Here is a 24,910-nt window from a genome sequence, read left to right on the forward strand (position 1 = left end):
GAAAGCCCGCCAAAGTCACTGGCCAATCCCGAGGCATAATATTGGGTAGTGAGTGAACAGCCAATCAGAAGTGAATACGTCACTCTAGGGAGTATTTAAGCGGGGCCTCTTCCTGTCTTCACCCCTTCCGCGTCTTCCATGTTTGCTGATACAGAGTAAAGCCTCATTTGCAGTAACTACCCGAATTCTGCCTCTCGTGTTTCTCTCCCACAGGTGAGGGGGGACACGGGAGGTGCGCGCAACACATCTTCTAATCATTCATCCAATTATGATAGTGTTACATACATGGAAATCATCTGGGAAGGATGGTAGAAATGAGTAGTTCTTACAACCTTTCTTCACCTCTTTTTTCTAGATTTCCATTAATGTCACATTGTCACAATTGGAAGTGATTAGAAGCATCAGAGGATGAGGGGAAAGTACTAAACAGTGTCCAAATGAAGTTCAAATTAGCCCAGAAGAGCCTTGTTTGAACTCAGATAGAGATAATATGTGGCTATTCAAAGATTGTGCTGCATAGAGAACTGAGATAAGCATGGCTAAAGACAGTCAGTGGAGACGCCTAGTGCCATTTCCCTTTTGGATGCTAACATTTTTTGGACTGACAAGTTCATGTAACTTAAGGATAGTGAAGTGTACAATACTAGCAGTTTTTTAGTACAATATGAAAATTGATTCGTGGTGGGTGCTGGCTTCCATAAAGTACACCAGGATTTTCATGTCCTTGGTAGAATCATGTCTCACTCACCAAGTCTACTCATTTGACCTGCATTGACTCATAGTGTTTTTAAGTCAAGTTGTGCCCTACCTTATTTTCAAGAAAAAAAAATATTTATAAAATATTTGGTGGAGATATCTCCAGGCTTTTAATATGTTTGTAATTAAGTGAACAAAGTAAACTTTACAAATTATTCTATTCAGACATAATATTTTTAAAGCATTAGTATTTAATAGTCCAAAAAGAGTCCCTTAATTCATAAGTACATATTGAGAAGGTTTAAAATTAATAAAAATATTTAGAGGAATGAGTCCCTATAGTAGTATAGCATCCCATCTGTTTCTTAGCATTTCAGAATAGACAGGATGAAGGCTTAACATTTTTTGTGGATCATTTTGCATCTCAGGATCTTCACATGAGTTGCAATTTTTTCTGCATCATAATTCACACAGCCCAGAACGGCATGATAGACAGTAAGGCGAGATGGCTTAGTGAGCAAATGTAAGGATGGAAATCCAGTTGAAGCAGGGTAGTCATCATCTTCCTCAGGTTCAAGACGAACCTAATTACCAAATGATAGGCATTTGTTAAAACATACTATTAATAATTATTCTCTCCTATTGCTTTTGAATGTGGAATAAAGATTTGGTAGACAATTAGAAAAGCAAATATTCAACAAAAATATAGATTTTAATGATTCTGGAGCAGGCAACCATAGATCGGGTAGTTATCTTAAAACTAGAAACAAGAACCCCATACATATCTTTGAGATGCAGCTGGTACAAGATGGAGTATGTCCTCTCATGAATAGACAGGCATTTCTACTTGACTGTAGATGTGGGTTTGACTAAAGACAGTAAAGGACCTAGTATCAGTTCTCCCAGGAATGACTTTCTTGGGTCTTTGGTGTTATCTCTGAGGTACCATTTGTGCATCTTTCTTAGATCACTGTTTTCCTTTTCTTGCTTTCAATCAAATCTACCTTCCTCCTACTATAAGGAAACAAAGCCACAGAAATGATAAGGCCTGAACTTGGTGGTTTTTATGTGGACAGACCAGGGATGCTATGATAAGATCTTCAAAATCTCAAGAGATCTTCACTCTACACAGAAAGGATACTGTGCAAACTACTGTGAGAAGTTGGTGTCTACTGAGAGCCCTGTGTTGTGCATCTCAGGTCAACACCTTTGAAAAAGCTGGAGTGGCCAACAAACCCGTAGACATGAGGGTATCTATGAGCATGCTTCTATTATACTCTCCCAGAAGAGAGATACTTAAAATGCATTTGTTTCTACCAAGGACACAGCTTTCATGAATGAGAAAACCAAAGAAGTGAAAGGCAGGAACTTACCAGTTTGAGCAATGACTTAACTTCCTGTAGTACTCTTGTGAGTCTTGTGAATTTTGCAGCTATCTTTCTGACATTAGATATGAAAACTCCAACACCAGGGATTGATTTCAGATCAGCCATATCTGCTGCTATATGCCTTAGGGTGTGGTTCCAGCCAAGCAACATACCTATGGTCACTTTCAAGAGGACCTCAGGCTAGGCAAAAACATTGAGCATCACAGTAAGTAAAGAACTGTAGGTAGAATTGCATGTGAGACCTAGAATAGTATTTGTACCTTGTGTTATACAATGTTTTGAGGATCATTTGCTGGCAGTGTTAGTATAGTTCTTTGTGAGCACCTAGACATGGAATAGACATTCTCTTCCCTCACTTTATTTCACCCTTTCAATTACTGATATGCATGCAGATATACAGAATGTCAATAGCAGATGTACAAAATCATTGAAGAGCACAAATTACATGTGGTGCATGTGCACATATTTCATGACTTAAGACAGTAAGATTGGTTATGTCAAGGAATAGAATGTATAATCATTCCTATTTAGAAGTTTATAATATGCCAATACTGCATTAGAGGTTACATTTGCCTCTTGTAAAACACATGCAGTATTTTGCAAGATGTATTATCAAAGACCAAAAAGAAAGCAGCTACATCAGATGAGAAGTGCCAATTTTCCTTGGATTGCTCAAGTTTCTAATATTTAAAAATTTTAAATTATTTTTCTGTAATGAGCCGAAGCTTGGCGGAGCCAGTGCACTTCTTCAGTTGACTTATTTGATGAGAAAGTTGCACTGAGTACTCACCTGAATCTCTTGTTCTTGTGTTGTGCTATCTGAAACAGGGAGGGAATAATTGTAGCACACCAGGGGGATTTTTCCCCAGGAGACTCGAACCGGAGCGTGTTCTTTATCCTGGAAATCATGAGACCATCCAGGGACATGAAGAACCGAGTTAGTGAATCCAGGAGCAGGACAATAATGTGCTTGATCTTGCTTACTACTGTATGATGAGTGCTATGTTAAATATTCAGGAATGAGCAAAGTGAAACTTTCGTATAGTTAGTGTGTTAGACCTGTAATCTCATGTTCTCAGCTACTTATTTTAGCCTACTTTCTTTCTTTTCTTCTTTCTTTCTTTTTCCCTTCCTTTCTTTTTCTCTTTCTTTCTTTCTTTCTTTCTTTCTTTCTTTCTTTCTTTCTTTCTTTCTTTCTTTCACACTTTGGCAAATTGTTTTATGATATGAACATGTCTTAATGGCATTTGACCATAACAACTAACAAAGAAGTAAACAAAATATACAAGCAGACACATAAAACCATGTATAAAGTAAGTAAATAAAAACTTGTTTATTTAAAAGGTCAGGGACCAGTTTTATACTCAAGTTCTAACATACTAAAGCAGAACTTTGATCTACTTTTGCTCACTGTGATGCTGAATGAATTATTCATTACTTTATTGCCAAGTCACAAAGAAACTATAGACTAGACTCAATACCTGTAGCTCCACCCAGCAGTTCTCACCATGCCCCTTACACTAAACCTCTTCTTCAGCTTGGTGGTTGGGCTTTGCTTCCCTTTCCATAGCTTCTCAATCCTATAGAAACTTGTGACTTTGGCCACGCACTCTCTTGCTTCTTGACTTGTCTTGGCCTCTTTTCTCAGCTCTTTCTTGGCTCCTTTCTTTGTTCCCTTTTCTGTTGCTTCTTCTCCTCTTATTATTTATTTATTTTAATTTTCAATATTTATATCCCAAATGCTGTTTCCCCTCCCTTTCCCTTCTTCATAAAGTCTCTCCCCACAACCCTCCCCTTTTCCTCCGAGAGGGTAGGGTTTCCTCTGAGTATCCCCCCTCTCTGGCACATCAAGTATTTGCCAGATTAGGCACACCTTCTTCCACTGAGAGCTTACTACATTCTTTGATTTATTTTTCTCTTGTTTTGTGTGCATGCTTTTAAAAAAGTTATTATTTGGGAGAAAGAAGGAATAAAGGAAGCTACAAAACACTTGATGCTCTTTCCTAGAATATCAATGGCACAGTGACTACATATCTGCATTTGGGAACCACTGGGTTCTTGTTATTTCAATTATCAATTAGTGCCTGCACCTCGACAATAACAATTTCTTACAAAATTTAAGCTACAGTTTTCTGATTGTATTTAAATCAGTCATTTAAAACTCGAGATGACATCTGAGATGTAAGTACATAAAATATCCAATGGGGGAAAAAACTCAAGCACAATATTTTTAGAAATATTATACAATGAAGAACTAAAATATAAAACAGATAATATACTTAATGTTTACATATTAATATTTATTGACATTGCACTTTATTAAGTACACCATTTAAAATACTTAAAATAAAATATTTAAAATAATATGTAAATGTTATAGTGAGCAAAAATCTAGATTAATGAATTACCAAGGATCCTAACAAACTGTAAGACTACCCCTCAAGATTGCAGAATGAAAGAAACTCTACTAATTAAATAGGCCATTATGAATATGCTTATTGTACATATGAGGGGCTTGCTTTGCGAGCTCACTATTGTTTGAAGTTCTTGTCTATGATGCTACTTAAATGACTTGGAGGGGATATATTGGCCTTCAAAGCACCTTCACCATAAGACAGGGTCTAGTTACAGTTGGAAAATTGGTTTCCTTAGAGTGATGAGCTAACATCTTAAAATGAATATTAAGTGTAGGGGTTTCTGAGAAGCTATTTTCTTACAATTATCATGACCACTATTGATTTTCTCCTCCCAAATTATTTCTCTCATTTTAGTTCTGATTAATTTAAGCCATACCCTACAACCATTCTGATTTCTTGGGTATCTGCTTTGTACTACTAAGTAAAACATGCTGACAGAAATTGGCCCCCAGCATCCGAAAAGGGGATGCAGAGTGTCCTCAGGCATGGATTTGGGGGCTTTGTGTCACAAGTGGAAACATTTTAATTTAAAAAATAATTAGAAATACCAAAATGTGTTTTAGAGAAAAAGAATCACTTAAAGACTTTTTCCCCTCAAATGGATAGATTTCACCAAATTATTCTGTTCTTCTGGTTTTATGTCAGCAGCAAATGGCTTGTTGTGCCTGTGTAGGTATATTATATGATATTTACATCACAATGCTTCTCCACAGAGCTGATGTACTGTCCAGATATTGTGTGACAACTCCTCAAGGAAGAATCCCAAAGTTAGTAAAGTACTTACAAACTCATTGAATATTTCTGAAGTGAGGCGATTGGTGTTCTCAGATAGGCCACGAGCCCGATTAAGCAAGTACTCAAGAGTCAGCTGGCATTGCCCATTTATTACTTCACACATGGGCACAGAGACCACATTCTCCCACAGAAGCAGGTTTGACAATAACAGCAGCAGGAGTGCCCCTGCCATAAAGAAAAAAGTAACTTACATGGTCTATCCTTGTGAAAATATAGGCATCATCCTGTCTAGAGAGGCCTTGTCTAGACACAGAGCCCTCCCTTGCACAACCTAGTACATTTGAGCTGGCTTGGGAGAACAAACATTGTCCACTGTGAAAATTATCTCAATCCTTTGTCCTACATGCTGTGATAAGACAAAGTGCTAGGACCTCTTCTCTGATCACATGTACCTTTCAAATTTGTTACAATGATTTATGCTGATTTCATCATCAGGCACTTCTGGCAGATAGACCTCTAAAACGTTGGTTATTTATCATTGGAAGAGGAAAAATCAAGTGTGTACCACATTAGAAAGTCTTTCAAAGCATCAGTGATGGTACTCAGAGAACTTTCTGAAATAAATATATGAGGACCAGCCTGGGGCATGGTAGAAAAAATGCTAGCCATAAAGTATGAAGACTGGAGTTACAATCTCCTGAAACTAGCAAAAGTCTTGTGGGAGTTGAAGCCCTTGTTAAGTCTAGCCTTCCTATAAGGCAGAGACGGAGAATCCCTAAAGAAAGCTGAATAGAAAAACTAGCCTTATAGGTAGATTGGGATTACAGTTGAGATGCCTCAATGAATAAGGTGGTGGATGTACTAAAGATGATTCCTGACATAAACTTCAAGCTTCCAAGGATCATACATGTATGAGATATATACAAGCACATTAAACCAGATGCATATACATGAAAATGAAAGTATGCAAACCCTTCAAAAAACAAAAGCAAGATAACACAAACCAATACTCAAAAAAAAAACCCAAAACCAAAACCAATGTCAAAAACCTTTGAGACTAAGAAAGTAAGTTCTATAGAATCTTTAGTAGATGAATTTGAAATGTCCAAACTAAAGAGTGGGTACTGTTAAAGACTGAGGTGTGAGAAGTAGCTAATCTCATATATCTCAAATAATTAAATACATCAGAAATTTATTCAGTGTGAAAGTTATTAATCAAACATTTTAAAATCAAAATCAAACTCATCAAAATTCACGGCACCTCAATTTTTCAAAAACGTGATGTTTCTGTGATTTTTTTGTTTATACTTGATACACACAGACACACACACACACAAACACACACACCCCTTGTATTTCTTAATGAAGAGATATATCAGTTTAAATATGTTACTTTTTGTTTCATATTTCATAAAATAAATTCAATTATTACAAATTCCAATTTTTACATTTCTTTTATTTTTGAACTTATACTTACATCATTTTGTATGCACATCTTTTTCTAAAACCTTCCCATGTGGCCCTCCTTGCTTCCTTTCAATTTCATGGCCTCTTTTCTCATTAATTATTGTTACATATATGTACCAATTCAGTTTTCTTAAATATATTATCAATAATATAAAGGCAAAAACAACATTAGCATTCTTTCCTTTATACAAAATCATTTGGTTTGAGGCAAGTTATCAAGATACTCAAAACACACATTCCTTAGTATTGTTCACTTTCTGCTGAGACTGAGAGTTTCATTAGGTTGATTCAAGTCAGTCAGTCTAGAGCAGTGACATAGGACCAGAAAAGTTTACCTGCTTTCTTTTAGAATTATGACAATTTGGACCTATACTCTCCTGTGGTCTCATTCTAAATAAATTCTCATTTTGAGATGGATCATTTTTTGTCCTAAGGCTGCTCTAGGCATTTGAGATTGTGCCAAGCTCTCCCAAGACTCTATACAAGAGATAGCAATAACATGAATATCTTGTTCTCTTGTTCTCCCTACTTCAGCTGAGACAACACAAATTTGTGTAATTGCTACATTCTTCTGGAATAAGAAAGTTTTCTTTTAGAACTGTTGAGTTAAAAGTCTTATGTGTCTCATGCTTATTATAGCAAAGATTATAAAGTTTCTGAAGTACTGCATGAAACTGAGAAAGTATTGTATCCAAGTATAGCTTAGTAGAAAAGGATGAATTCCTTCAGAAGCAAAAGTGAAGAAATACTTACAGGAACATGGTTGAGTCAAAGACAGCTGCATCTCTTAAAACTTTCAGCAGTGTGGACACCAAGTGAGGAGAGCTACTTTTCTAGAATCCTTCCTTCAGGTAACCTCCCACCACCTATGTAGTCCTCCAGACCCCTCCCAAAGATGTGTAGAGATAGCTGCAGGAGGAAATGATACTTGAATTCACATGTGAGGGTCCTGTGACCTTGATTCTTCCAGGAGTGTTGACAGTCTCATCACCATTATGGTTGCTCTAGACACAGATATTGTTGTCCTTATTTCTGCACATGGCCTTCAGTTAGGTCATAAATCAGCACTCACAGATTGTCACTGTAGAGGAATGTAGCATTTCCCTTAGGCTATTACACTCCGCTGTCAACTCTTCAGCAAAGTTTCCTGATCAATGAAATGTGTGATAAACTTTCTTTTGATTCCTTTATGAGCTTTGGGACACCATGTCACAATAAGAATAATAAAATAATAACATTATTTTAATTGATATGACTCTCCTCCAGTATCCACCAACCTCTCTGGAATTGATCTTTGCTGCCTAGACTGACAACAGCTGTCATGTGTTGTACAAATTTATTTTGGGTTTCCATTGCTGTAAAGAGACACCATGACCAAGGTAAACCTTATAAAGGACAAGATTTAATTGGGGCTGGCTTACAGTTTCAGAAGTTGAGTCTATTACCATCATGGCAGGAAGTATGAGAGCCTGCAGGCAGACAAAGGACAGGAGGTACAGAGAGTTCTACATCTGGATCTGAAAGGAACCAGGAAGAGATGGACTCTTCTGCAGGTGCCCAGCCTGAAGATTGCAAAGCCCACCTGTGCAGTGACACATTTCCTCCAACAAGGCCACACCTACTCCAACAAGGTCACCTTCTAATAATGTCGCTTCCTGGGCGAAATATATTCAAACTACCACAACATACCACATCTATTTCTCAAAATAACAGTGTAAGTCTCCCTACTGGGGAAGCTTAGGACCCTTCCAGCCACGGATTTTGGCACAGCTTATAATACAAAATGTGGGTTCCCATTTCAAACAAGTCTTTAACCAAATTAGAAAGTAGTTAATTGATTTTATTTATGAATGTTGTGCCACTATTGGAATAACAGTTATATTTTGCCTGGATTTGTTATTTTGTTAGCAAGCATCTTAGCAGGTCATTTCCTGACCCTTCATCCTAGTATCCAGTATATTTTGGCCTTAACAAATCAGAAGGCCAGTCCCTAGGTCAGGCCCAAACTTATTTATCTATACATCAAACCAAAGCCTAGTATGTCTTCATCAGCAGGCTCTCCACTTTTGGTTTTGACATATGTAAGTGTAGCGCATATGGTTTGTGAAAGGCCTTTGAGGCCTTCTTGGTTAAACACTGTCAGGGCAGTAAGTACCTTGTTGTTGTCATTTGTCAGTAATGTTATGGCTCTTGTGCTTTTATTCCATCATGTGTGGTGAGCATGTTGAAATTTTTAACAGTTATGCTTACAGTTCCTTTAAGAATGGAAGATATATTAGTATTGTATAATGCCAATATCAAAGTGGGGTGGGCATGTCCTCTGAATATGTTTTGCTACCTTCTCTACCAAAGTGAAATTCGTTGAGGAATATACCATGCAGGGCTATCCTAGAAACACCAACAAGGGTTACAAAAATGTACAAATATCTCATTGCTTTTAGAATCATTTCTTCTAAGTGTTTTCAACAGGCTGTGTGTGAGTCACTACTTATTTAGCTCTTGAAAATACACTATTATTCTCTGTAATCCATTTGGCTTCCTCATCCTTAGGTATCCCAAAGGGCCAAGCAGCTGGCAAGATACAGACATCCTGTTTAGTGCAAGGTCAAATAGACGATGGTGCTTATTGGCATCTGCTATACATCCTCATTTCACTGGCTCTACATATCTGATCTACTCCAGGATGGCTTTACAATGGCTTCCTGGTCACACATCCTGCATTTGGGTTTACCCTAATGGTATTCATTTTGGTTATGTACTAAGTTCAATTTACAACTGACCCCCACAGAGAAACTCTGAAACTTTGCTATACATCATGCATAACAGCATGTTCACTCACCCCAGCAAAGAATTTTGCAGTGGAGACATGAACACTATAATTTCTATCATATAAATTATTTTATGGTCAATATCTCTTTTCTTTCTTTCTTTCTTTCTTTCTTTCTTTCTTTCTTTCTTTCTTTCTTTCTTTCTCTGCTCTCAAATATGTTCATCTATTGCTGCCCTGATCTTCTAGTTAATTTTGAAGTTGCCGTAAATTATTTTTATTTTTTCATAAATTTATTTATTCAATTTACATCATAATTGCATCCCCTACCTCCTTTCCTCCCAATCCCACCTACACCCTCTTTTCTTCTACATCCCCAATTCTAGAACACAATTCTACAGTTGAGTGGTATTTCTATCTAGTAGATCCACTGTCTTTTTAAATAGTTTTTTGAGAAAAACAATTGAATGTCTTTCTTGTATACATCCAATAGAAATAAATACAGTAATAAGATACAACTATAATTTCCATTTAATATCTCTCATTCATGTATTGTGTTAGGTGCTATAGGTAAATTTAAGTTAGAATGAATTATGCTTCTTTTATGAGGGGAAAACTGATGCTAAAATAGTTTAGTTTCCTAAGGCCCAGGCAAGTTGATTATTTGTAGAGTGGTAGTTAAGGCATAATTTTGTTCCAACCAATATATAATTCTCATTACATTAATTAAGTATTTTTAAATGCACCTTCAGCCACACTTAGTATATTTATAGTATTTCAAGTTTCAAAGTATTTTTGTGTCCCCAAAACAAAACTCCATATTTATTAACCGTACACTCTCTACTTCAACTTTCCTCCTGGCAGTTGAATTTGCTTTCTGTGCTTATGGGTTTAGATATTCTGAAAATTGATATATGTGAAACTGTATGAAATGTGACTTTTGCATTTGTAGTCCTGTCCTTAAGGATTAGTCAAAGAAGAAGTAAGAAAAGTTCTAACTAAAAATAAAATACAGTTTCACTGCTGAATTCTACAAGACATCTAAAGACCCATGGAAACCAAAGCTTCTCAAACAGAAAAGAAAGAAACATGAAACAGAAACATGAAACAGAAAAGGAAGAAACCCTAACAAACTCATTATATGAAGACAGTATTATTCTCTCACCAAAACCAGACAAACCTACAGCAAGAATCACAACTTATACATTATTCCTCTCATAAACATATAGGCAAGTTTTCTGTATGAGTAATGCTAACTAAATGCTCCAATGCATTTTAAACATCATCATTGACCATGTTTAATTAGACTCATTCTAAAAAGCCTTCCCCCTAAATTTATGAGAATGAATAGGGTGTACACTTTTACCCATATGATACCTACAATCCTTTCTGGGGCATAAAGCAAGAGATTGAAATATAATGACTATAAATAGGAAACAGAGAAATCAAAGTATCTGTATTTATATAATGTATTTACCATTCTCTATAGTTTTTAAAATTTTAGCTAGAAAAACAAAGCAAATATTTACATACTGAAGAAAAATTTAAAACAGACAATAGATATGGGAAAACTCCCATGCCCATTAGCTGGCAGAATTCATACCATAAAAGGGCTGTATTACCAACATATATCTACAGATTTAGTGCAATTGCCATCCAAATTTCGCTGTCTTCAATGATAACAAAACTATACAATTAATATAGAAATGCAAACCTCCAAATAGCTAAGTAACTCTGAACACTAAGGGAGGAAACACAATCCTGATTTCTCATGATGGATTAGTCTCCTCTCACCTGCCAGGGCAAAGTCACCCAGGCAGCATTTGTGTGCCTTTCACACATCAAACAGGAAGACAAAGATGAAACAAACAAACAAACAAGCAAACAAACAAAAGACAAGGATGCCCAGACAGGGTTTATAGAGCAAGGACATGAGAAGTGCCCAATGCTATCTAAGCCTTGCTGTCACAACCAGATAGCCACTCAGGAAATCTGTCAAGGGAGCCTGAAAATGGCAGATATCTCCATGAATCTCCTTCGAAAACTGGAACCAAGCACATAAGCAAACTAAGGTCTGGATTGCAAGAGCTCTATGAGAACTCTCCCAATCCTAAACCCTAATGACTACAGTATTTATTACAACATCAGTATCCATTTCCCTCCCAGCTCACGCATGTTCTTCTATAGACAGTGTCACACCTCAAGGTCACAGCATTCTTTAAGAACATCTGTACTGTATTTTTAGCTCTGGGAAACTCTAGCCAGGGAGTTTCCTCATAGTTGACTTAATTTAAAACTACCCCTGGACAAATAGCCAATAATTTACTTCCTCAGTTCCTTTTTTAAGTATACATTTAGAATCAGAAGTTAGCAAAGGGAAATATCAGAGAGAGGAGAAATGAAGAATTATAGTCTTTTCTCTGGCAGGCCATCTCACAACTTACAAAACATTTTATGACATAGGTTAGATCACATGTAATGGTGACTATGAGAGAGGTTGTCTGCTTGTTTCTGGGCATCGGGGGTTTCCAACCTCAATTGCTCCATTATCCAGTAGTGACATGGTTATTATGGGATATAATATTTTCATGCATTTCTAAATCTGGTTAGGTTCTTTATTGAAAGTCACATTCATTGATTGATATAAAGTTGAAATATGATATAAAGTTGAAATATTTTATGTCATCTTTGGAGACTAATGTACATTCTCAAGCTTTGCAGGCCTATTGAAAAAAGGAACTGGGCAAGTAGTTAGAGATTTCAGTGTGACAGACAAAGGGTGGGGCACATATGTTTGTTGTTGTTGTTGTTGTTTTTTTGTCTTCTCTCCAGATGCAGCTTTGGTATAGGGACATAGGTATACAAGTAGATTTGGGATGGTCATATTATTGAGACCTGTATGCACCTTGGATTTGTAAAGTTCTAAAGCAGTCAAGGTGGGATGAGAGAAGCAAAATCCTGACAAAGGGAGCCACTTAATGGCAAATGTGGCAAGTTATGAACTGGGATCAGGCCAGAGTTCCTACATTAGATCTTGACAGAGAACCTGATACTACAGCATTTAGCTTCTGTAAGGTCTTCCACTTAGAAAAAGAATTAATTAAAGGTATCAAAGAGGACCAGTATTTACTACTCCAACCTGTACTGTGGATAAAGATTTTGTTGAATGGGAGCTGTCTCAGTAAGTTCTGTAACAAGTACAGCTCTGTAGAAGAGCCTTATAGGGGACCTGGGTACTTCAACACTGGAACCTTGTTGAATCATGAAACCTGATATACTCTAGTTCATGGTTACTAAAAAGTCATTGGAGGCAATGAGCATCAGTGGTTAAAAAATATGGGGAAAAATAGCTGTAAAGCTAATAAATGTTTGGTTTTGTCCTGGAAGTTGGCAATTACCCATCCATATCACAAAGTAGCCTGTCATTGATGCATAGATGTGGGAAGAAAGCAGAGTTCTGGAAAAAGATTTACTTTGTCCTAAGGTTAAGAAGTTAATCACAATTCTTCAGAGAGTCCACTGTGACCATTTCTTGCCTGTAAATAAGAATATTGATGGTGGACACTGCATGAGCGCACATGCTGCATCATGCATTAGTGGTTTGCTTGAGGGTGTGAACAGTAAAGTGATCTTGTGCTATGGGTGGAAATGGGAACCTGAAGGGTAACATTGCTGACCCAGCCCTAGGCACTTTCAGCAGATGGTAGTGACTGATGAATACCTTTGGGCCACAGTAGCTGATAACAGCCTGTCAAAATGGGAGGACGATTTTGAGAGTTGATGAAGATGGCAGTTCAGAATGTGGATCTGATCAAATGTCATTGGACCTGCAACAGATAAAACAGATTGAAGTCACACATAACTGTATTCTGGGTACAAAGAAAACAGAAATCAATAGCCTAAAAGCAACAAGAAAATCTCTGACACTGGGTAAATCAAACAAGTAAGACAGCCATTGCAGAGGAACCCTGAGAAGAAATAACACACATACAAGTGAATGAAAAATGAATAAAGTATATCCAAATATTTAGGAAAAGTCTAATGCAATCCTGAAAGGAAAATTTGTAGCACTTGATAGTATTGGGTGAATGTCTTAAATCAACATTCTAAACTGTAAGCTAATAACTCAAGAGGAAATTAGAAAGGAAAAAAAAAAAGAGAAAAAAATAAAAAGCACAGTATTAGAAATCAGTAAGACTGAATCCAGGAGTCACAAAATAGTGAATCTGTGAGTTGGTTCTTAGAAGAGAAAACAATCAGTAGGTTTCCAACCTTCTAAGAAGACTGACAAGATAAAATGAAGCCAGTCATTAAAAATAATTTTGTGGATGAAATTGAAATGCTTTCCACAAGTTCATGTTTCTGAATAGCTGGACTTCAGCTGGTGTCACTGTTTGGAAGGTTTTATCACCTTTAAGAAGAGGGTTTTACCAACAAAGATTCAACTAACAGACCACATGAAGCTCATGAAGAAGGAAGAACAAGTGTGGATGCCTAGGTCTTACTTAGAAAGAGTAACAAAATACCCAAGGGAACAAATAAGGAGACAAAGTGCGGAACAGAAACTGAAGGAGAGGTTGTATGGAGACCATTCCATGTGGGTATTCATCCCATGTGCAGTCACCAAAAATAGACATTGATATGGATGACAGAAAGTACATGCTGACAGCAAGCAGCCTGATAAGGCTGTCTCCTTAGAGGTCCCCCAGAGTCTGACATACCCAGAGGCAGATACTCACAGCTAAACATTAATAAGATCAAGGGTTCCCAATGGAGTAGTTAGAGAGAAGACTGAAGGAGCCTAAAGGGTGGATGCCTGCACAAGGAGAGAAACAATACTAACCAACCAGAGCCCCCCAGGGTCTAAACCACCAGCCTAGGAGCACATAGGGAGGGACCAATGACTCCAGCTGTATATGTGGGGGAGGATGGCCTTGTTGGGCATAGGTGGGAGAGGAGATCTTTGGTCCCATGAAGGCTGAACACTGAGTAGGGGGGAATTTGAGGGTGGGGAGGTAGGAGTGGGGAGTAGATGGGGTGCAACCTCATAGAAGCAGCAGGAGGGGGGATGGGATAAGGGGTTCCTGGGTGGTGGGGGAAATGAGGTAAGAGGATACAATTCTAAATATAAATATATTAAAAAATATGGGAAGAAAAGCTGTTAGAACCAACATCTTTAATAAAATGTCAGCCCTCTTAAAAATTATCTTGATATTAAAATTTGTTATGAGAACTGTACATTGCAGAATACACAGCCTTGGTGTATCTACTCATCAAGCAAGTTATGCAGACCTGCTCAAACCTCTGAGGTCCTGGAATTCCAACTGGATGCAGTGAAGACACAGTGTCAGAGGCTTATCAATTTACTCCTCCCCCCACCCTCTTCTAATATCTCAACACCTGTAATCAGCTTGAAGAAGTTAAAGAAGAGTCAGCGCCCCTATTCCCTGGGCTTGGGGACTAAGGTGGTTAATATTGGGCTGTCTTTCTAGGGAAAAGTAGCGGCTTTTGTGGGAATAGGGAGGAGTAGCTAGGATTTATTGCATAGCCATAACCTATTGGTAGAAATCTGTATAATTATTATCAAAATGAAGTTATAATTTCTTAAATTATAAATAACTTAAATGGTTCAAAATTTACTTTGATTTCAATTTTACAGTTTTCATTGGTACGAGCTTCTTATTGATATAAAAGTGAGATGAATATTGATACTTTCATAGGCATTTTGCCTATATAACACATTTAGGAATACAAGGCCTAGACCCAGTCCTCCTTCAACTTTTGCAACTGATTTGAGATGGTTAGCCTGTGAGTTAAGGGACTATAGCAAATTCATGGCTTGGAGTTTATTGTTAGTGTGTTTTCTATGTTTTATTTAGAAATAGCTGAGTGGAGTTAACAGACAACAGTCCAGATCACCTTACATGGATAATTGGTTTTCAAAACGTCAGAAGTCCACAGAATTGACATTACAAACATTTCTGTATTAATGTTCATTTTTGATTAGAGACCTGTCTGCTCCTGACAGCTTCCTGTATTGGATTCTAAGAAGAAATTGAGCATCTTTGGAGTTACTCCAGTTGTGGTGAGACAGCCACTAGACAAGAATTGCCTCTTTTCATCTATAGACAAATTACTGTCCGGAAAAGGACACTCTTGCAGAATAGTCGACTGATTATATCTGCCTAGACAGAATAATCAGCCCTTAACAATTCTGCATCACTAGGTCTGTCAGATGATCCTGGGCCAGAAGGCTGAAGACCAGATGCTCCAACGTTTTGTAGTATAGGGAGTGTCCAGGTGTTTAGCAGTCTCTATAAATTGGCTAAGTTTTAGAAGCTATGCTTTGTGCTTCTCATAATTTTAGTTAACTCAGTCACTCTGGATTTCTGACAGGGTTGAAAACTTATAGTCCCATAGCCAATCCTGGCTATTTACTTTGAGAGAAAAGATTTGAGTGGATGGTTTTCAGCTGGCATTCATTCTAAAGTCAAGAAAAAAGCCAGGTCCAGAAATAAGTGTGTTAGTTAGGAGAGACGACAAAGGTTCTGGTTAGTCAACAAAATGATGGACTGGGTATTAGGACTATCTTGTACCTCACTGGTACAAATTGGCATAATTATGCTCTAATTGTATTTTGAGAGAAAATTTTATTTTAACAGGAAGAGTGATATGTAGGAGAAGCTAAAGTGAGAGGGGCACTGAGAGGAAGAGAAGGAGTAAGGAGAGGAGGAGAAGAAGGAGAGGAGAAGCTAGGTGATGAGAGAGAGAGAGAAAGAGAGGGGGGATATGGAGGCAGTTGTTCACGTGTCTTCACCAGTCAAAGATAGTTGATATATCTAGGCTGTGTATTAGGTTACACTTCTGACTGAGCATTACCAAACTTATAAAGCCTTTGATTAACATTTTAAAAAAGTTTATAAAAGCAAAAAGAAAAAGGGGGCATGGGATAGGGGTTTTCGGGGGTTGGGGGATGGGGTAAGGGGATGGCATCTGAAATGTAAATAAAATATCCCCCCCCCAAAAAAAAAAGAAGAAGAAGGTTTTACTTAACATTTTAAGATATATTCTTTGGTTAGGTCATGCTGAAATACAGAGCATAAACAACATTTTTTTTTCTTGGAACAAAAAGTAAATTGTGGAACACAAGTAAAAACATAGTATATAATAAGGTTAAAGCTCTAATTCAGACTGTTAATTTAATAACTCTGTCTGAGAGTCCATTTTCAGGTTCAAGTCATGTACTATGTCTGCCAACATGTTGATGCAGTTAAAGACAAGCTTTAACATGATGGGCAGGAATAAAAATATTCCCAGGACAAAAAGAGCTAACATGATCAAGCTATATATGCTATTCTTGAAGCTTGACCAAAATGGAAATACTGACCTCAGGCCATGGGTAATTTTGTCAGCAGCAAGAGTACATGGCTTGAACCTGAAAATGGCCCCCCAGACAGAGTTATTAAATTAACAAGCTGGCAAGCCAAGAATAGGTAAGATTCTTCCTAGAGCCTTAGCAACCTAAGACATAAGTGCATTGCTTTTGATAATGCATATTCCATGATGGGTAAGGAAGCCATTCTTGTCAGAATGACCTAAGACAGGGCTCAGCCTTGTTTATGAAATAAAAAAGGGGGAGAGGCAGAGAGCTTTTGGGGCTGCTTGGCAAGAATGTGACATGAGACAAGGACAAGGAAATGGGCTGCTTGGCAGGAATATGACATTGGCCAAAAACAAGGAAGAGGGCTTCAGGCAGGAATCTGATATTAGGCTAGAACAAAGAAGTAATTTGAGATCCACTGACCTACATTTTTATAGAACCCAGGACCAATTATCCCAAGGGGTGAAATGTAGAAAGGAGACTTATACTGTAAGATGTAATACAAAGTCATTTCAGAGGTATTGAGAGAGGAGGAGGAGGTGGAAACGAAAAAAAAAAAAAAAAGAACTTTCTTTGAAGATGCATGACTTAATAAAACCTAATACTGTGTATGCTAATTAAACTTTTCACAGACACAAGAAATAATGAGAAAGAGAGTGATAGTGTACTACCAAGTTGGAAGACATGGATGTGCATGGAGAAAATTATCAGCAACTCAACTGGAGCTCATGCACTAAATACTGAGGTTTGCACACATAATAGCACAGGCTTTTGTGCTCTGTAGGCTTACTTATGTGTACTGTTACATGAAATGTTATGTACAAATTCATATACTATATGTATTATTGTCACCTTACATCCCCAATGAGGGTGCATATCCCAGCATTACAATGAGCCATAGGATATGTTGGACTCTGTGACATGCATCTGCACCTGGCCCAGTGGTGAGTGTCAGTCAGTGAAGACCAAGATTTCTTTTTCAGTGGAACATGCTGGCTTTGTAAGGCTTCCATGACACCAATCTCCAGCATCCTCTTCTGCATTACAATTGCTACTTCAATGATCCCACTATCAGTCTCCAGCTTGCCTGTTATTACTAATGCAGACTAAAAGACCAAATGACATGACACACCAAAGGACCAATTTAGAGGGCATTCTCAGATGATAAAGACAATAGACAGGTAGAACTTTGTGAAAGGGCCATCAAAAGATTTAATATTCTCTGGTCTACAAGCAGTAGTAAAGAGCCTCGGAAATGTATTCTAATTTTATGCAAATGTTCTAAGAATACAACAGTCCTAGGTATCTGGCTATTTATTCATAATACAATAAAGTCAGTACTCTCAGGTGATAACCAAAGTAAGGCAAGGGACATCCACAGATTTTTAATGCCAGATATAAAGAAGATTAAAACATAGAGCCCAAATGCTCATATAAATAACATCGCAGACACAGGTGGAGAAGCTTTGTGGATCAGAGTGACTGTAATTGACATATAAATTTATAAAGCACTAAAGGAACAAAGATGGGATCAGAAAAGCAAGTCCCTCAAGGGACAATATAGAAAGATTTTTGATAACATCAAATGAATTTATAGGAAGGGGATGACAGAGCTATTGTATGTGATGCTTATGGGATTCAGGAAGGCTATTAAGTGTGAGGCACAGTTCACTGAAGGGATGAAGTGGTGCCCGTGATTTGACAGTGCACCCACTGTTCTGAAGAAAGGATATCTCCCAAGAGGGAACCACTTCAGCCTTTTCCCCAATAGAACAGTCAGTGTTGTTTTTATGAGAGATCCATGCAGGGCAATAGGAGACACAATAATGAATTATGAATTCTTTAGTGCCCTATGAGTTGAAAGAATGTTTTATTTTTGAACAATGGTATCAGGTGAACACCAAAGAAGTTTCAGCGACAGGCCCAAAGTGGGATCCAACTCAAGGAGAGGTCCCAAGGCCTGACTATTACTGAGGCTATGGAGTGCTCACAAAAATGGACTTATCATGATTGCTCTCCAAAAGACCCAACAAGCAGCTGAAAGAGTCAGATGCAGATATGTGCACCCAACCAATGGTACAGAAGCTGCTGACCCCTTTGGTTGAATTAGGGAAGAGCTGGAAGAAACTGATGAGGAGGGCAACCTTGTAGGAGGACCAGCAGTCTCAATTAACCTGGATCCCTGCGATCTCTCAGACACTGGATCACAAACCAGGCAGCAGACACCAGCTGATATGAGGCCCCCAACACATATACAGCAGAGGACTGTTGGGTCTGGCTTTAGTCAGAGAAGATGCACTTTAACCCTTAAGAGACTGGAGACCCCAAGGAGTTTAGAGGTCTGGTGTGGTGGGGAATGGGGGACGGGGACATCTTTGTGGAGATGCGTGGGCGGTGGCAGGAGGAGGTATGGGATGTGGAACAGTCGGAGGGTGAACCGGGAAGGGAATAAAATTTGGAGTTTAAAATAAATAAATTAATTAATAAAAAAACAAACTGGAGAAAACAGTAGCAGTGGAGAGATGCAATGAAGTTAGCCTGTTCTAGGCATACATAGCCATCAGTCCTACAATGATCCTGTAGTGTCACTATCTTCATTGTAGGAAGAAAATTTTAGGGATGAATGTAATTTTGGTACACATGATATATACCAAAGTTGGGAAGTTTCATCCATGAGGGACTGGATGTAAGTTGTACTTGTGTATTTGGGAGGAATAATAGGATAGAAAGAAATGTCAAAGATAGGGCATTATTCACAAAGACCTAGAAATTTTCAATAGACACATATGGTCAGTAAGGGACCAATCTGGATCCGATGAGATTCAGGTGTCTCGTGCAGTGGGGTAGTACTGCAGAAGACAATGAATCCTCTTATCTATTGATATCAGACCTAATAGTACAGGTTGCTAACACATTGCCAGCTCCTAGGGGATGTCTGAGGCTGAGAAAGTCTAATAATTTATGGAGAATAACAGTGCACAACCAAGAGCTAAATAGTGACCATACAGAGCCTGTGGTATTCAACTTTGCTTCTTGGAGGAAATGGTTGAAAAAAAGTAATGGGATCATTTTTTATACTTTAGGAGACATGGCTAATGTTTGTAAGATTCCCTTGGATGCTGAATTCCAAAATGAATGTTACTTGCTAGGACCATAGGAAGTCTTTAGAGGTCATGCACACCTGTAAAAGCTGAAATTAGATGACACTGGAACCTCACGTCTTGCAGATTCAGAAAACCATCTAGAAGAATACTAAACATACCAGCTAAGGATGTGAAAGTAAGTCTTGTGCTTGTTCCTCAAGGATGTAAAAGAGTCATGGGTTATTGACAAATGTCACTGACAGCTGGATTTTTTTTTTTTAAACAAGGGAGACTCTAAAGCTCTCCATAGAGGCCAGGCACTAGAGTTGTATGTATGCCAAAAAAAATGTTAAGAGGTTATTGATGAAGACATAATAGGCTCTGGTTTCAATGTATGAATAGCTAAGTCTGGGCCTGAGATAAGGACTGGCAATGGGCCTCCTGATTTGTTAGTGCCAAAATATACTTTGGTGGATTTGGAGGTGAGGGTTAAGAAATGACCAGATAAACTACACCTTTACACAATTACAAAGTCAGACAAAATATAACTGCTATTCCAATAGTGGAACAACATTATTGGATAAAACCAACTAATCACCTTTTGATTTGGTTAAAGACTTGCTTAAGATGGGATCCCATGTTTTTTATTTTAAGCCATGCCAAAATTTGTGGCTGGAGAGGTCCTAATCTTGCCCAATAAGGAGGCTTACATTTTTATTTTGATAAACAGATGTGATGTGGCTATGAACTTTCAAAGGACATTAATCCCACACATGACAGCTATTGTCAGATTAGCAAAGTAGCAAAGACCAAGTTTACAGTGGTTGGTGGTTACTGGGAGAGTCATACGGATTAAAATAATGTTATTATTATATTATTCTTACTGTGACATGGTAGCCCAAAGCTCATGAAGAAATCAAAAGAAAGTTTTTCAGACATTTAATTGATCAGGAAACTTTGCTGAAGAGTTAACAACAGAGTGTAAAGGTCTGAGGGAAAGGATGAAGTGTTAAAAAATTGCTACATCCTGCTGCAGTGACATCTGCAAGTGCTAGTCTATGATCTAACTGAAGGCCATAAGTAGAACTAATGAAAAAACATAGATGTATCTATGATTGCCATGATGATGATGAGACTGTCAACTTTTCCCAAAGAGTCAAGGACCCTTAGCTGTATTTTATGTATCACTTCCTCTTGCATCTCATCTCAATATATCTTTGGAAGTGGATTTATGGGCAATATAGGTGGTAGAAAGTTAACTGAACATTCTAGAGAAGTAGTTCTCCTCTGCTGGCATCCACACTGGAGAGATTGTTTTCAGAGACACAGCTCTCTTTGACTCCACTGCACACCTGTAAATATTTCTTTCCACAGGCTCCTCATAATTTTGCACTAAGGTACACTTGGATACAATACTTTCTTGGATTCATGTTAGTAGTTTCAAAAATTTATAATCTTTGCTATAAAAGGAACAGGACACAATAGACTCTTAGATCAAACAAAAATTCCTTGTTTCAGAGACATGTAGTGATTTCTAGAGTTTGTGCTGTCTTCTTTGACATAGGGATAACAGGTATTTGTATTACTGGCATCTCTTATATAGAAACTAGGAAGATGTTGGCTCAATTTCAAATGCTCATGACAGACAGCCTTGGGACAAGGAATGATCTACCTCAAAATAAGAATTTATCTGGAATGAAACTACAGAAATCTATAGGTCCAACTTGTCATAATACCAGAATGAAGCAGGTACTCTCTTTTGCTTTCAGGTCACTGTTCTGGACTGGGTGACTTGAATCAGCCTAATGAAACTTTTAGTTCTTAGCCTAAGGTAGACAGATGTGTGCCTTACACTCTCTTGAGGATGTGGCTCAAGCCAAATAATTTTGCTAAAAGAAAATCTTGCTAGTGCCAAGTTTTTGCCTTTGTTTTTTTGGTAATATATTTTAAAAAACTGAATGGGTATATAAATACATGTATCAACAGTTAATGAGAAAGGAAAATATATACTTGAAAGAGATAATGGAGGGTTACATGGGAAGGTTTGTGAGAAAAGACCAGGGAGTGGGAATGACCAGTGGTTTTCAAACAGGAGATCCCTCTATGTTTCAGAAATATGTGGCAATAGGTAAAAGGTAGAGACTATGTTGCTTCACATAAGGGCGTAACAGTAATATTCTTGTATTTCATGTACAGACACTAGAGTGATGTTCACACAGCCTCCAATGCACAGGGCAGCTGCAGAACAAAGAATACACATTTGGAAATGCTGGCACAACTGAAATTAACAAATTATCTGGAATGAGATCATGGCAGTCTACAGATCTAATTTGTCACCATTTCATAAACAAGCCAGTAACATTTTCTGGTTGCTCTACTAGTGAGTACTAGCCATGAATCAACCTAATGAAACTTTCAGTTGCCAGCTAAGGTAGACACTAGTAGCAGATGTGTTGCTTTGAGAAATTGTTACAAGCCAAATGGTTTTGTGAATGGAAAGACATGCTATTGGTAAGCATTTGCCTTTATATTCTTGATAATTTATTCCAGAGAAATTATCAGACTAACAACAACTACGTTACTCAGTAAACCATTTAGAGCATTAATATCTGTGAACCAATTGGGAGCCAGAGGCTGACAGGTAGAGGCAGATGCATGCACTATGGCTTTGGCTTTGGATATCAAAGAAAGGCAATCTTTCAAATACTTAAAGCAATTTTGTAGTTTTGTTTTTCTTTCATTTCCTTTTAAAATACTTAAATACTAAATAGAAAAGTTAAAAAAAAAACAAGAGAAGAGAAAAGTCAGAACAGCTTGGGATGCTAGAATAAAAGGAGGATAGAAATTCATTGAAAGTAAGTTTATGGATTGCTTATATTTTAGGGTTGCACAGGGTCAAAACACAGTAATAATCTGCTCACCGACTCAGTTTTCACACTTCAACCAGCTGGAGTTTTCATCATTTCCCATATCACAGCTATGCTACTAGACTAGATGTCAGGTTCAGGACCTGCCTGAACGGCTACAATCCTTCCCTCCTCCATAGTCCACACAATAGGATGCAAACCAAAAAGATGCAGGTGTGTCCTCCATCTTGGTTTTTCACTAAAACAAGTGAAGTGGTGCTCTGGCTGTATTGGTTTGTAAGTCATGAAAGGCACTACATTAGGTGTGATCGATCCTCACGTCTGCAGAAAAATGGAGGTCAAGTAACAATCTATGGAAAACTAACTACACTATCTAGCTGATAAATTATCAGTAAAATGGCATGGAAAGTGAATTCGTATGTGATCTATAATTTACTCATGAAACTTTGCCTATTATAGCCACATCCCTGTACCTCAGTTTGAATCTAGTTTTCTATTGAAACTTAAGAACTTACTTGAACTAACATGATGAAATTTACATTTGCATATAGGTGTAAGAAGGAAAGAGCTGTATTTTGTTTTAACACATGGCAAAAGCTCTTCCTTTGCCAACATTTTATATTATTGACCACCATAATATCTCTTCTTGACTTTCAAATATCCTTGGGTTTACTCTATTCATACCTATTTATTACCATGCCAAATTGCACCTTCTCAGTCTTTATATATCCATCTTGTGAAAATAGTGTATGTGTTTTGCAAGTTGCAACTATAGCCTCTAGTGCAAAATTTGCATATTAAAACCCCCTGATTAGTAATTATTATAAATCTTCCCATCTTATTTTTGAAATAACCAAATCTTAATGACTTACATTTAAAATTATCAAATATGAACGATTATCAAATTACATGGAACACTTGTAATTTGTGTTCTTTTATAATTTTGTTTATTGAACCAGTACTCTATACCCCCACTATACACATCAGTAATTGTAAAATATGGGAGAAAGTGAAGGAAGAAAGATTATCAGTTAAGAGCTAGCTACTCCACAGCACACACTCACAAAGCCCTGTACTAACAATACTGCCATGTTAGTACAAACAAATTGTATAACAAGCTACAAACACTACACTAGGTATCACAATCAATCTCTTGTATTGGAGCTTTCATATCTAATGCCAGAAAGATAGCTGCAACATTCACAAGACTCACAAGAAGAAGTGAAGTCATTACTCAAATTGGTAAGTTCCCACTTTTTACTAGTTTGCTTTTTCTCATCCATGAAAGCTGTGTCCCTGTTAGAGATGAATGCATTTTAAGTATCTCTCCCTTGGGAGAGTGTAATAGAGGCATGATTATAAATACGCTCATGCCTAAGGGGTTGCTGGATACTCCAGCTTTCTCAAAGATTTTAAACTCAGATGCACAACACAGGGCTCTCAGGCGACAATAATTTCTCCTCACAATAATTTGGACAGTACCCTTTCTGGGCAGAGTGAAGATCTCTTGAGATTTTGAAGATCTTATCACAGCATCCCTGGTCTGTCCACATTAAAAACACCAAGTGCAGTCCTCATCATTTCTGTGGCTTTGTTTCCTTATAGTAGGGTAAAGGTAGATTTTATTGAAAGCAAAACAAGAAAATGGTAAACTAACAAAATCAAGATTCACAAATGGTACCTCAGAGTTGATACCAAAGACACAAGAAGGTCCTTCCTGGGAGAGCTGATACTAGGTCCTCTACTGTCTTTAGTCAAACCCACATCTACAGTCAAGTAGCAATGCATGTAATTTTTGGAGGACATACTCCATCTGGTATCAGCTACATGTTACAAATATGCATGGGGGTCTTGTGTCTAGTGTTTAAATAACCCATTCCAGACTCATTGAAATCCTTTTTTTTCCCCTGAAGATTTGATTTCCTAAGTTTCTCTCAAATCTTTATTCAACATTTAAAAGCAGTATGGCAGAATGATTCTTAATAGCACAGTGTTTGGTTATTAGATTTTTCTTAAACCTGAGGAAGATGAAGACTGCCCTGTCTCATCTGGACTGCCATCCTCATATCTGTTAAATAATTCCTCTCATCCTGTCAATCACACCCTTCT

General features: G+C 37.6%; 1 protein-coding gene across 1 annotated transcript; it reads right to left on the minus strand.

Moving 5' to 3' along the window:
- Nucleotides 1-1,091: 1,091 nt before the first annotated feature.
- Nucleotides 1,092-7,487, minus strand: LOC117713530 (prolactin-5A1-like). Its single transcript, XM_034509749.1, has 5 exons — nucleotides 7,457-7,487; nucleotides 5,286-5,461; nucleotides 2,875-2,982; nucleotides 2,070-2,264; nucleotides 1,092-1,280 (listed from the first exon to the last, which is right to left on the minus strand). Exons 1-5 carry the CDS (start codon nucleotides 7,485-7,487, stop codon nucleotides 1,092-1,094), a joined length of 699 nt encoding a protein of 232 aa, XP_034365640.1.
- Between the last annotated feature and the right edge of the window lie 17,423 nt (nucleotides 7,488-24,910).

Source organism: Arvicanthis niloticus, chromosome 8 (genome assembly GCF_011762505.2).
Source record: "Arvicanthis niloticus isolate mArvNil1 chromosome 8, mArvNil1.pat.X, whole genome shotgun sequence".
In the NCBI taxonomy this organism is placed as follows: domain Eukaryota; kingdom Metazoa; phylum Chordata; class Mammalia; order Rodentia; family Muridae; genus Arvicanthis; species Arvicanthis niloticus.